Below are 14084 nucleotides of genomic sequence, written 5' to 3' on the forward strand. Positions count from 1 at the left end.
ATCTCAAAGTTTTTGTAAAATAGTACAAAAATATCTAATAGTAAGCATGACATGAATTTTATGAAATGTGACAAATTAAATTATTAAGAATAAAAAGAATTACAAATGTATGCTACTACATAGGCATACTTAGAAGACAACATAGGCAAGACATTCACAAGCTTTTAAAGCACACAACCGCAACGTGCACATAACATTTTAAAACAGACTAAATCATTAGTAATGTTCCCACTATGTTACAAATACATAAAAATAATTTGAAGAACAGACAATTTCAACATTTGCACAAGTATGCAGTGCTTGCAAAATATAAAATAAGGCACCTACCTCTTTGGTATATCACAATCCTATAATCCTCAGCAACCAATATAATAAAACGAAATGGCACCATAGTAATTTCTTTCTGTCGGTCTTATATGAGATCAGTGTGCAGGTGAATAGTCAATTCTCTCATTATTGAAGAATGCTGTGTTTGGTCATCACTATCATCCGTGAGTTAGACTTGACTTTGAGCAGGTGCAAACCTTACTTGTGAAAAACAGCGTACTTCTGAGCGCGCTGGAGCTTGAGTCAAACATATCTGCCAGGGAACGCCTTTACTGTACATTGTCTATGTGGATCCGCCACCTCCCCATCCCTTTCCGTCCCTGAGACTGCAAGCTGTTGTAAGTGTCCTTTGCACTCCAAGGTGAATTTGACATTGCTGAGTTTTCTGGTGTATGCTACAATTTTGGTCATGTGCAGAGTGATTTTACGCAAATACGCAACGTATCGGCATTTACGCTCCTTAATAATGCAGGTCAATCATTTTTGTGGTTTTAAAAAAATATATAGAGAGCCCTTCGGATAAACTGTAGTGTCCCTGACTACCATGCTATGCTATGTCTGGTTTTGTTAGCGTGTTGAGGATCAAATTGTCCAGAGAGATCTAAGTAAATTAAATTGGCTATACAGTCAATTAGAGACCAAACACGCTGGAAGGGCCCATTGATAGAGGTAAAAATAAATTCACACAATACAATTATGATGCTACAAAGAGTTAGAGGGGAAACATAAAAGCAGTAAATGTAAAGAATCTTGGTCTGGATTATGGTCTGAAACCAAGCCAAGTGGAAATACAAACAGTGCCAGCCTCTGACCTTTGAAAGGAAATTAAAGAGAGAGCACATACAAATCTTCCCTCACCTGCAGTCATTTGCAGCATCCCTGTCTGTATAATCTTATCTTTACACTGGCTGCAATCCAAGAACAGTGGCAAATAACAGACAGCAATTATGGTTAGCACACTGTTTTCTAGCTAACACATGTTATTTTCTACTGTTGCATATGGCACAAAGTAATAATAATGTTTAAAGAAATGGATGTTTTCTCTTTCTTTATTTTTAGATGTTTACCATCCCTTTTAGGATGTTGTTTTTATGCTGAGAGATAGAATTGCTAAGATCAGGTTAGATAAACATACACTATTGAGTACTTTGATATCTTAAAAATAAAGAGCGTCAACAAAGTATTTTAATTCGATTATTGTATAGTAGTGATCTGAGCGGGGTTAGACATATGGTCGATCATCACCATATCCAGCCTTAAAGGACAGATCAGATTTTCTCATGCTTATTGTTTAATTTTCTCAATCCAGTTTCATGTATGTGAAACCCTTTAAAATATGGAATAGGGAAACTTATGGAAATAGTCTTAGTGGGCTGGCATAATTTTAAAATAAAAACAAGGGGCATCTATGTGTCCTGAAGTTTGCTTATATCTTAAAAGAACCCCCCCCCCCCCACTCCGTCACTTGCTGTTAGTTCTCAAATAAGGGAAAACGCTTACAGATACTTATTCTAACCTGTCCTGTTAATTTTATTTTATCAGGAGTTTAACTTAACAGGAAAATAAATTCTGTGTGTTAAAGATATTTTGGGTAGAAAAAAACAGGACTGCTCTGGGAAAAAAGGGGGGAACTGGGGAGCCATAGTTACTGCATCCAACTTGATAGAAAGAATAGAAAGAATGGATGGCTTTCATAAACTGACCAAAAGAAATTACATGGGATATTCAAGGTATCTTTTTCAAGATGGATAAGACCAGGGGCTTGCTGGCTGGCAAAGTTTAGCCTGGGAGGGGTGCGACTCGGCTATTAGGAATATTTCAAAGTAAAAAAAATGCAGGTAAATCAGTGACACAGCCCAAGGCAGTCCACTATGGGGCCAGCCTGGGGGACAAATGCCCCCCTGCCCCCCTAGCACTTGATACAGACCTATAGAAAGATGATCTTCCTGCATTTTACATATCAGGTGATTTACATGTGTCTGAATTTTTCTTTAGAAGATATATACGAGCAGTTATTTACGAAAGTATAAAACATGTGCCTCTCCCAGAACATATTTGCATGTACATTTTTGAATAAACTATTGGAAGCATATAAGTTTGTCAGCCAGGTTGTCAGTGCAAAATATTACATCTTCTAATGTAAGAGCTGGGTGGATCTGAACTTTTACTGTGAACGTAACCAGATCCCGTTTTGAGGGATGAGTATTTTTAAATAAGATTGAAGGATGGAGAAGACCTATTTTAGGGTAAATGATTTTTTTTGCCACATCTTCAGAGGTAGTGGAAACCAGGCATCAGCCTACAATATCAATGGGACATCTATTGCACCTTCCTGGTGCACTTTTACAGAAAACCGCATGTTTAGGGGCATCTCAAACACTGTAATACAAATGTAATCATTAAACATTTAAACACACAAAAGTGGCACATCATAAATGAGGCTTAACTCAGCAAAATTTTAAAAGAAAAACAGAAATGTTGTAATTAATTGAGGGGGTAGCACTAATGTGGTTAGAGGATGAAGTTATGTTTTCACTCTCTCAACCATGCACCTTTTCAATCAGTCCCAAAATCCCACAAAACTAGGAGCAGTTTGGTTTTCCAAGGCAGTCCCAAAATCAGGATGTGGGAATGCACCTATAAATGTGTTAGGAAGACAAATAGGTGTATTAGCACATATAGAAGTGCTCTGTGCAAGTGTTTTGCACTTTTGTAATTTGACTTTACGCTCTGAAATGTTGGGGTAGGGGGCCAGAAAGTGGAGCTGCAGAGTCCTCTCAGTCTTCAATTGCCTACTTATTAGACTTTGTGGTTTGCATACTATTCTAGGGCATGACTGACATAGTAAACACTTGATTAATCTGGCAATACTATGTTTATGTGAACATATTACATGCAATATATTGGGGAAAAATACATACTCCCATTTTGGACAAACGAGGATAAAAGATAACCAATTATTCAAAACAGTGGAGTCAGTAGTTAAATGTTTAATGCAGATGGCTATAAGTGTACAGCCAAATCAGTATAATGGTGGCATCTGGTGTTAATGATAACATACCCTAGTAATCATCATCATAGTAGTATTTTTTTCAGTACATACATGTGCCTCTGGGAGACAGTGGATTGCTTACTGCTAACTGGAAGTCCACATAAGTCTCATTACCTGGGTGGTGCTGAATTAAGTCGGTTGTGTGTTCCAGAACTTCATAATACTCCTCCATGCGAAGTAAGCACTGGCAATAGTTCAGAATCAAAGTGTTGATCATCTTTTCCAGTTTCATCCAAGGCACCTCCCAGGGCTTCTCCTAAAAGCAGAAATCAGTATGTCAGGGACGCTGCAATGACTTTAAATAAGAACTTGTCAGAGCTATGTCTGTTCTACTATAAATTTGATTCTTTTGGCATCTAATGATAACTTGTGAAGTATTTTATAAGATTTTGTGACCTCCTGAGGCATTTTAAGATCAGCAAAGCTAAATCAATATCATTGTGACTGCTTGCCAAGTAAGTCTACTTCAAGCTACTGTCTATATTCATAAAGGAACAATGTGTAAAGTATAAAAGTTTTATGCAGACTTTCTTATACAGGTCTCTTATTTAATTGGGGTGTCTTTTAACAAACCTCTGGCTTACAAGTAGAAAATCATTGAGACTACTACTATCAAATGGTTATGGGTCAGCTGAGTGATTAAAAACATAAATCACAAATCCATCTGATTTTATACTTATTCATAATGGGCATGATTCATCTTCGAACGCAACTGGGGTTTAAAAAAAAAATCAGATTGTACATTGCACACGTATGTCCATATTCAAGTAACAATGAATCACTATTTGAAATTTTAATTTGAATATTGGTATAAATAAGATCTGGCTATACGTTACTTGTCGTATGCAGACAGAACACAGTGCAGGGTATGCACATGCATCTGTGCAATATCAAGCCCCATCAGAACGTATGCAAAAAATATATATATTTAATAGAGAAAATTTACAACTCTTAATACTATAGTCATAAATAAAAATATGTTGAAGGAAAATTATGTTTTCCGTATATTAATCTAAAACTTGTCTTGTAAATGTAATGTATTCCAGTAGCAAACAGGGGCATATAAAGCAGAATGGTGTACCCTGAGACCACTGCTGTGCCCCATAACAAAATTTGGGGGAGAGCCTAGTGATTCCAGCCCACCCATCTGGAGGCCTCCACTCTGCTCTTCTAAGCAGGTGTGGACCCAGCACATGCCTCAACCCCCACACATGCTCAGAAGAGCAGAACGGTGTCCGCAGAAATATGCCCAGTTGACAGGTCCCCATCACCTCCAGGACCCGTAACAGCCAAACCCACTGCTGTGGTGGAAGTTCCGCCAATGCCCTCCACGTAGACCTCACACACACTATACACTCACAGACCTATACACGTTGATATAAAAAGAATTTCACACATGCTATATCTAAAGACAGTTTACACACATGTTTTTTTATTCTGTACATATACTTGTATATGTATATTTGTTCGCACAGTTTTTAAGGTGTAACTTTTCTATTTGTATTATTTTGAAATTGTATTTTCTTCCTGTACAATAAATATCCTTTGTTATATAAAAGGGTATTTGTTTCTGTTTTGACACCCTACATAAATTACTTCTGTAAGTGCTAGAAGTTAAAGGGATTTTAGGCAACTGGTGAGTTTTAAGTGTAAAGAGCAGTAATGATTTGCAGAATAGGAGTTCCACTAAGATCTACAGATATGATTTAAGATAAACCCAATTTGGGGGTTAAATTTGGTTTCAACAAATGATGGGATTTGGTGATTTTGAGCAGGAGAGCAAGTTGGTTGATATTCATAAAGAAAGTCTGATCAGAATGAGAAGACCTGTGAGTTTTTGTTACTAGCTGCCTTCTTGTCTCCCAAAAGTCCTGCATGGTAAACAATAATAGTCACAGGTGCACAGTGGTCTCAAAGTAGATGTGTAATGTCAAAATATATATAAAGAACTAGCCTTCTGCTATGCTGCTCCATTCATTTGCAAGGTACACCCAGTGGTGTCAAAATGAATTGTCAATTCAATAATAAATATTCCCCTGTAAATAGATACAGAATATGGAGAAAACTCAGATCTGTCTGTCTACATACTTCAAATAAAAATGGGTTGTGGACCATTGAAAGTGATAACAATTTAAACCCAGCAATAAATAAGACATGACGGGATTGTCCAGGTATTTTTATTACCACTATCTCTCCCCAATACTAAAGTAACTTATTTCCCAAGATATTATTATACTTACCTTGTAACTGATGCCCTGCGCTGACCACTATCTTCCTGCATCTGTCTTGCTGTAAGGTGTTATAAACTTCTAACAAGAGCTCCTCTGCGTTCTGATAACTATAACGGATTATAATTTGCTGTACTCTGAGCTATTCTACGATATGATGTGCTATAATACCACATTATAAACAGTTATAGGTGATAATGAAGTTCAATCAAATGCTATAAGAATACTTCTACGTAGGAACCTGTGATCTGTACACTTTGATCAGTGATATACAAGTTGTCAGCCCTGGACTGTAGTTACAAGGTAAATATCATTAAAGTCATGTAATAAAATAACTTAATCTGTGAAGTGCAAAGAAATAGAGTAAATACGAAAAATTTCATCGCCTCTCCTCTCCCAATCTTCGATTTCCTACATAGGAGAACCAGATAATGAAGATGAAGTATACAAGAAGCAAGGCAATGGTACTGAACAATGCAACATATTATCCTGTTGGCATTCTACCTGTACAGCCAACCAACCCATCCTATCTTTTAACAGTGGAAGTTGGGCTGGAGTTGGATTAGGAGCGATCCCACAGCAAAATTTTGGTAGGAGCCCGGCGATGCCGTTTGCTCCCCCTTACCTGCCACTCTCAATTCTAAGCTTGTGTGGCCCAGTGTATGCTCTTTTGAGAGCAGAGCAGGGGCCATAGGGGGAGTGGAACTTCAGAGAGGGGGGTAACCTTGCGGTTCCCCTCAGCTCCGAAGCGGGCAGCCACAACATCCATGCACCCCCTATTGTTATGCCCCTGGGTTGAGGGTGTTCCCAATTTAATGTCTGATTTATTCATATCCAAATATTGTACCTTAGTCTGAATATTTTTTAGGCAGATGACAGCTTCTCTGTACTTGTTGGTTGCATCTTCATAGCGTCCCAGCTTGAACAGCCTGTTTCCTTCCCCATGAAGGATAGGAACAGCTTTCAACTTTTCATCATTATTTAGCGCCCAGGTCTCTCTTTTATACATACTGGGAGATTCCACCTGTCAATGAGATAATAGAGGAATGATTTTCTGTGGGAGTTAGACAGGCAAACAAATAGAAAGAGAGAATCTAGCCTGGTTATATATACAAATAAACGATAGCAGAAAGCCATCTTACGAAGGTATTTAGATATAGGATAAAAACATAAACAATTATTGCAGTTTTGTTATTTGGTTCATATGGAAAAATATGTCCCTTGACTCATATTAATAGTGTTACATAATTGAATTCCTAAGATTCATTGAAGGCAAACAGGATATGAGCATCGCCACATACAAATAAAATTTAATTTATTTGTTAAAAGTTCTTCTGAGTATTATATCTATTATTTAGTATATATAAATATCTAGAATGTGTTGCCACTTTGCATTATGGTCTGTAATTAATCTTGTTATTCCTAGTAATATATGATAAAAGAGATATGTATCAATGTACTAGCATGGTCTGTTTTTCAGGATCAAAGTGGTGCTTCCATACTTTATGCTTCGTATATGTACGGTATCATTACTCGCCTATTTATAAAAGCGTATTGTATTTGCAAACATTGATCAGGTTTACCGCTGTATCAAAATAAAAGATAAAAAAGCTTTAATTTGATATTCTTGATACTTTATTAACCAATGAATTTCCTGGAAAAAAAATTTTCTTGGTCAGACATAAGCACCATCACTTTCTATGGGGTCATTACTTTCTATTGGAAAACTACTATCATTGAAGTCAGTGTAGCCATTACTGTAATGGGAAAACTAATATCAGAGAAGTCATTGTGGAATGAATTGTCAGTGTAGCAACAGAAAATAATTTTTATTACAAATGACTATCCTGTAAGATCCCTTTCTGAGGATCCCTGTTAAGAATATCAGTGACATAAAAAAGAAGTGTTTTGTCTTGACATGTCAAGGCACATTAAATGAGGTTGTCCCTTTGTAGACAGCCCTTGCTACTCTCAGACCCGTCATGTCTTATGGTCTCACGGTGTCAGGCGCCGTCTCCTCACCTCCCACAGGTGCCGGAGACGGACGCCTTCTACCACTACCTCCCGTCGCGTTGCCTAGCAACGGGATGTCTTCGGTCACATGTCCGCGGCGCACGCATGTGCACTTGCCGACCTGGCTCCCTAGCAACGCGGACGATTTCCCCGACGATCAGCTGAGGCTGATAGCCGGAAGTCCATCTCCACTCATTTCCTCCTCTCTAGTATTTAAGTCTCTCTCTGGCACCATGTAGATGCCAGAGTATTGGTTCCCATACTCCAGCTTCCCTGCAGTCCTTGTTGTTTTCCTGGCTACTCCTGTATACTTGGCTTGGTTTTTGACTGCTCTTCCGTACCTCCCTTCTGTACTTCGCTGCTCATTTGGTATTTGACCCTTTTACCGTCCCTGACTACTCTCTGCCTAACCTCCGTGGTACTGCGCTATTTGGTTTCCGACTCGGCCTGCCTGACTACGCCTTATCTATTGTACTGGTGACTATCTGGGAGAACCGCGACCTGCGCACTTCACGCAGCAAAGTCCATACTTCCTTGCGGGGCTCCCTGGTGAACACCGGAAGTGCGTTAGACTCCTCGCCTCTCAGTTTCGTCGCGCCAACACCAGTCAGTAGCAAATTCCAGTAAAAGACGTGACACACTGTTTGGGACCGTGTCTCATATCCTCATGGTGAACGTGGAGTAATTAAGAGTTCCATGAATGTGTAAGGGTGTAGCAAGACAATTGGTAGCTTGAATATTCTGTCCATTCATGCTGAGAGCATACTCTTCTTCAGGTCAAAAATGGAGGTCCTGGAGCTAAGGACTGCAGGGACTGGATAAATAGCAGGGATTGCCCAAAATCTGCATGGATAGTTTTGTGTCTAAGAGATACTTTATTTAAAATGTTATTTCTTAATAAAGTGACGCAAGGGTTGTGGCATCTTTCATTAGAATTTGACCACAGTGGGGAACTGTTGCATTGCTATTTGATTTTACCTTTCACGAGGATGAAGTATAGCATTCTACAACCTGATTATTAAATGCAAATATAAATAGTAATATGTTCTCTGTTGTGAAAAATGTTATTTTTTTTTAATAAGAAATGTGCAAATAAAGCCTACTCTGATAAAAAAAAAAAGATCTGCCCAACTTTAATGTGTTCAGCTATGTGTTTTACTAGACAGGTAAAGGATACCAGCTAGACACCCCACCGCGACCACCAACCTTCATATCTTTACGGCAGATAATAAATTAGACCAAGTTTTGCTTGTGGTAGAGCGATTGTATGAATGAATTTACCTTTAACAGTTCAATGACAAATATAAGAGGCTGAGGCTCTTTCTGCAGCTCATCTAGGTCCTCATAACCCAATGTATGGTAGGCAAACATATTTGCCAGTCCACAAGTGTGCATATGCCAGTCTGTGGGGTCCTTTCCTTCTGCAATACGTCGCAAGCTCTTGGAGACCAGTGGATATAAACCAGTGTGCTGCCAGAGAAAGACACAGATCAATAGCCTTTAAGCAAAAATGATATCAAAACAAAACACTTATAAGTAGAAAAGATATTTGGCATGCAATGTTACATTTACATTATATTATGCCATGCAACGTACATATAAGCTGTGATGGTCTTGCAAAAGTCGAAATGACAGTTTAAAGTACTAATTCCACATTTGGACCTCTCCAAAATGAATGTGAACACTTCCATTTTTATAGTAAAGTATTGCTCGGTTATGTATCATAGGTAAATTTATTGAGAAATGCATTTTGTGTTACATTAGGTTCTGCACTTAAATTCTAAATATCCATTTGTTAACAGCAAGCTTAAGTAATAATACACTGGTTTACTTGTAAAGAACAATTATCATTACTTATTTGTAAGGTGCCACAAAACTCAGCAGTGCCGGACAAGAGTTATAAGGAACCATACAAAAACAAAGCACCTGTAAAGACAAATCATAAATAAAAGCAGAGTACATACATAAGAGGTTGACGGTGCAGACAAAGTGCAGGCTTTATATAATGTGCCCATACTAAATGACACCCCACTGAAAGCAGTGGCACCAAGCAGTGGCTGTGCACCGGGGCCCAGGGAGATAATGGGACCCGCTGCATGGCAGATCCTGAGGGTCAGGGGCATTTTCTGTTTTACCTGTGCTGCAAATTAACTGTACATCTGCAACATGATTATTGTCATCAACTATGCAAAATTCCCACCCCTTTCATTATCCCATTATCATCATTTCTGCAATATTGTGCATAGTATTATACACAATTGTGAATATCTCCCATTCATGCATTTAGGAATACCCTAATCTACCAGTCAGGAAAACAGGCTGTACAGTATATTTACTAAGCCATGCTTATCAACGTGTGGCCCTGTAAAATGGTCTGAAGGACTACAGCTGCTATTTTATGATGTCACAATACCTCCCGCATTTCGAGCCTAGAAAGGGGTATAGCAATTTGAAGTGGGTGTAGTTTAATATAAATGTGGATTTGTCCGGGCTGATTGGGTTTTGGCAAGTTATGGGCAGAGCTTACATTGACCCACATTTGTTTTTTAAAAAGACTTCACAAAAAAAACAATGAATGATCGCGAAAGCGAATCTTAGGCCGAGATCTGCGCATTTGCGTATTTAATTTGACTTTTATACGTTATTCTTTAGTGCGTACGCTTAATGTAGGCTCTTAGACCACTTTCTCCATCAGGAGTGGGGCCAGGGGCGGTTCTAGGCAACTGCTCTACCCGGGGCGATTTTAGGGGGGGCGATTTAGGCCCCGCCCCCTTTTTTATTTCTAAGGCTGCCGGCGGCTGCACAGTATGTGAAGGTCCGCTCGGCAGTGACAGTGTGCTGTCCCGCTGCTCTGATTGTGTTTAAAACACAATCAGAGCAGCCGGGCAGCACACTGTCAATGCTGATCAGACCTGCACAGTGTGCAGCCGTCAGCAGCAAGTCCCTGTTAGGGGGGGCGATCGGGGCGATCCGCCACTGAGTGGGGCTCCAGGGGTCATGGACGAGGTTGCTGGGGTGGACGAGGGGGAGGAGGAGGCGGAGGCGGAGGAGGAAGATCTTGTAGACCCCCCTCGTGAAGCAGTGTGTGCGTCCAACTTCAGAAGCTATGTTGTTGAGACATATTTTTGAGGTAATGTATTTTTTAAACAGTTGTGGGGGGGGGCAACACAGACGCAGTGACACAGTTAAGTACTAACACTGGCAATAGGATATTTACTATAGACGTCCCAATCATCTGCACAAATTGACGTAGGAATGTGTGTAAATTATATGTAAAGGCTCAATGACATGAAACAGCACAGTGATGTTTAAAAGTGATTTAGCTTTTCTATTTTGCTCACCCTTCTGTGCTGCAAATTACTCAATAACATTAAGATATTCCAGTAGCTTTTAAACATGCATGCCCCTTGCCTGCCTCTCAAGATAATAAAGAAAATGCATTTATGAAAGTTTCTGTTTTTTAAATAGTTAATGAGAAAAGTATGTATATTGATGTGTAATCATCCCATTTTGGCCATATTTAAACATTTAAAACACGTTTCTGTTCTCCCAGCAATGACTTCAATTAAATAAGATGCAGATATTCACACCATTAAATGTCAGTGTCTCCGAAGGCAGAAATACTGCAAGCGCTCACTGTTAGAAGGCATAATTAAACTTCCCATCAAAGTGAAAGGAAGATAATATTGCAGATTCTCTAGCAAACATAAAGGGAATTATTATAAGGTGTCTGCCGCATACAAACTTCAATCAGTGGAGAATAACAAAAGAGAAATTATCTTAAAGCCTGTACATGTGAATCAGATATCGTTGCAGTTGGCCTATTTATAAAGTAGCGGTACATTTCAAACATTGCTTTTTATTAATTTCACTGCACACTGCCAACTACATGTAGATCCCAATATTTATTTATACAGTCTGAAACCACACAACAGTGATAGTGATAACGATCACAAAAAAAAAGGATAAAGTTAAACCAAGCAGAAGACAGCAACAAAAAAATAGGAGGGGCAAATAGGAAAGTGAAAAATAAATAAAAAGATCATTGGATAAACAAAAATACTACATAAAAATACAAAACAAAAACAAAGATGAAATATGTAAAGAATAGAGAAACTTTTGCATGGAAGCTATTGTCCTTCCTCCATTGAAAATTGCTCCATTGACTAAAATGATGGTTTATTCCCCATGGATCTCAATTGTAACATTATCCTCCATAAAGAGTGATGAGAAATATAAAGTTTGAACAGGTGAAAATTTTAATTCAGTATTAAAAAGCAACACTTTTCTAAATATGGAAAAATGTTCCTCCATAACAGATTTCACCTATTCACTTTGTCAAAATTTCACACAATATTCATTTTACAGAGGAACAGACGACAAAAATTAGGTTGTGAACAGAAGTGGGACAATCTTGGTCAATTCACCCTGCAGTGCAGTGCGGTTCGGTAGGTCTGGAAACACTTCATTCCGCCAAAGAAATTTGAAAAAATTTCTAACCGAATATGGAACAGTTTAGTAAATTTGTCCATCTCTAGTTTCCAACATGGGTTTTAAATAGGTAAAAGTGATGTATTTTTTCAACTTAGAACAAGTCCCTTTGTGTTGGCATATGAATCATGGGGCATTAATGATAACACATTTTTTTTTTTTTTAATGAAATACATTTATTATGATTGTATGAATGTCTACTGTACATAAAATACATTTTAACAGTTGCTCTTGATTGCAAACACATGTTGTAGCATGTATATACAACCGTCTTCACTAATAATCAGCACTTAGACCAGACCTGTAGCTGGTGAAAGTGGTATGACAGAAAAACACATACCCTAGAGATGCCCAGAGCTTGAATCGGATACTGCTGCTTGCATGCTTGCTTGGTTGTGGTAAGTATCCTTTGTGCTCAAAGATTAATTAAACATTAATGCATTCTGTGGTGTATGGTCCTGTTCTGGGCACGAGTAATTGTGTAGATTGCACACACAAAATCAGTGTTTACGTCCCTTAATGAATCAGGCCCCATATGGTCACTCGGATGATGCTGTTGTATTAATTCTGCATCGGAATCCACAGATGATGTTTTAATTTACTGTGGCAGAAACGCAGGGTGGTAGGTATGACTCACATTAAAGATATGCACCAGCCACCTCCATGGCGATCAGTTAATACTTATTTATTTAAAATGTATGTTATTTCATCAGTTAGTTGTCATGTTCTTTATAAAGCAAAAAAAATCCCGCTATGGAACCAAATATACCTGACTTAATGTGGATTTCTGAGGTAAATTTTTACCCAGTGTATTCTAGAAAGACTATATTTTTTTAAAAAATATTGAAATATTCAATGAAATAAAACAATTTACAATATTTATTGTAAAAGAGGAATGCAAATTTTAAAACAAGGATACAAGAGATTAATTACATTTTAAAAACTATTGCACAGAATTTTTGACTCCTTCCCTATTTGGCGACAAACTTTGAACATTTTGCTGTTAGAGTTTGCCTTAAGTGGTCCTTGTCCTACCCAAACCACACCACAGAATGAATTAACCCTCATCGACCCAGCTGTCTTCATTCTTACACCAAATGCTTCACCATTCTGCCTAGGAATATAGAAGCAAAAATTAAACTCAAAAGGTTATGTCGACTGAACTTCACAACTCTGCAAAACGCCCTGTTCTGCCATGAAACTCAATTTGCATTAAATTTCACCACAACTACCCTCATCTCATGTGCCTGAAGCATAAGTGCTTAACTGCTAATTGGATTAGATGACCTCTGTGACCTCACAGTGTTAGTTAAGTGAATTGTTTTCATAGTGCTGTAACTATACTCATTAAAGTTTTGACCAAAGCTGGTCCATATGGCATTTGTTAAAATTGCTGTATCTATAGAAACAGCAATTGCCATAGTGGGCAATAGATTATTTTTTATACAAGAACTGCTGCTGCATTCACCTTCTACACATAAGGGTAATGCACCAGATGTAGTATCAGCGGACACAAGTACTGATAATGTGATTTTTGTGTATGTACCCGCTAGGGGGTCGTGATTTAAAACATGCAGATAAATTTAAAGTTGGGAGGTTGGCATGTCCTACCAGAATTAAAATAAAGCTGCCCTGTATTTGTATGTTGCAATCAAAATCACCAGAGTTATCTCTGCAAGCAAAATAAAACAACATTTCAGAAATGCATTGAAATGCATGCATAGATGCCCAGGTAAGGATTTCCGTCTATCTCTAAATGAAACACTAAATCAGTGGTAGGTTACAAGAGGCCCGTCGTGCCTTCACTTAAAGCCCCAAGCTCTGTGCTCCCTGTCCGACCTATTGTTATAAAGCAGAGAATAAAACTAAATGGGAGCAGCTGGTTTCAGTGTCATGTGACTTCCTCTGCACAACGCAAGGATGTCATGCAGCTTATCCAATTAAAAGGGGAGAGCAAGTGCAGTGTATGCCCT

The 14084-nt window shown here is 38.4% G+C and overlaps 1 protein-coding gene across 1 annotated transcript in view; it reads right to left on the reverse strand.

The window, feature by feature from the left end:
- The window catches only part of AIPL1 (AIP like 1 HSP90 co-chaperone), a 47040-nt gene that overhangs the window by 8012 nt on the left and 24944 nt on the right, over window positions 1-14084 (reverse strand). Inside the window, exons 3-5 of the mRNA XM_075196777.1 lie at window positions 8902-9090; window positions 6455-6631; window positions 3494-3635 (exon numbers count right to left, since the gene is read on the reverse strand). Of these exons, the coding sequence (XP_075052878.1) occupies window positions 3494-3635; window positions 6455-6631; window positions 8902-9090 (508 nt within the window). The remainder of the gene's footprint in view (window positions 1-3493; window positions 3636-6454; window positions 6632-8901; window positions 9091-14084) is intronic.

The sequence above is a fragment of the Mixophyes fleayi genome, chromosome 2, assembly GCF_038048845.1.
Source record: "Mixophyes fleayi isolate aMixFle1 chromosome 2, aMixFle1.hap1, whole genome shotgun sequence".
Lineage (NCBI taxonomy): Eukaryota > Metazoa > Chordata > Amphibia > Anura > Limnodynastidae > Mixophyes > Mixophyes fleayi.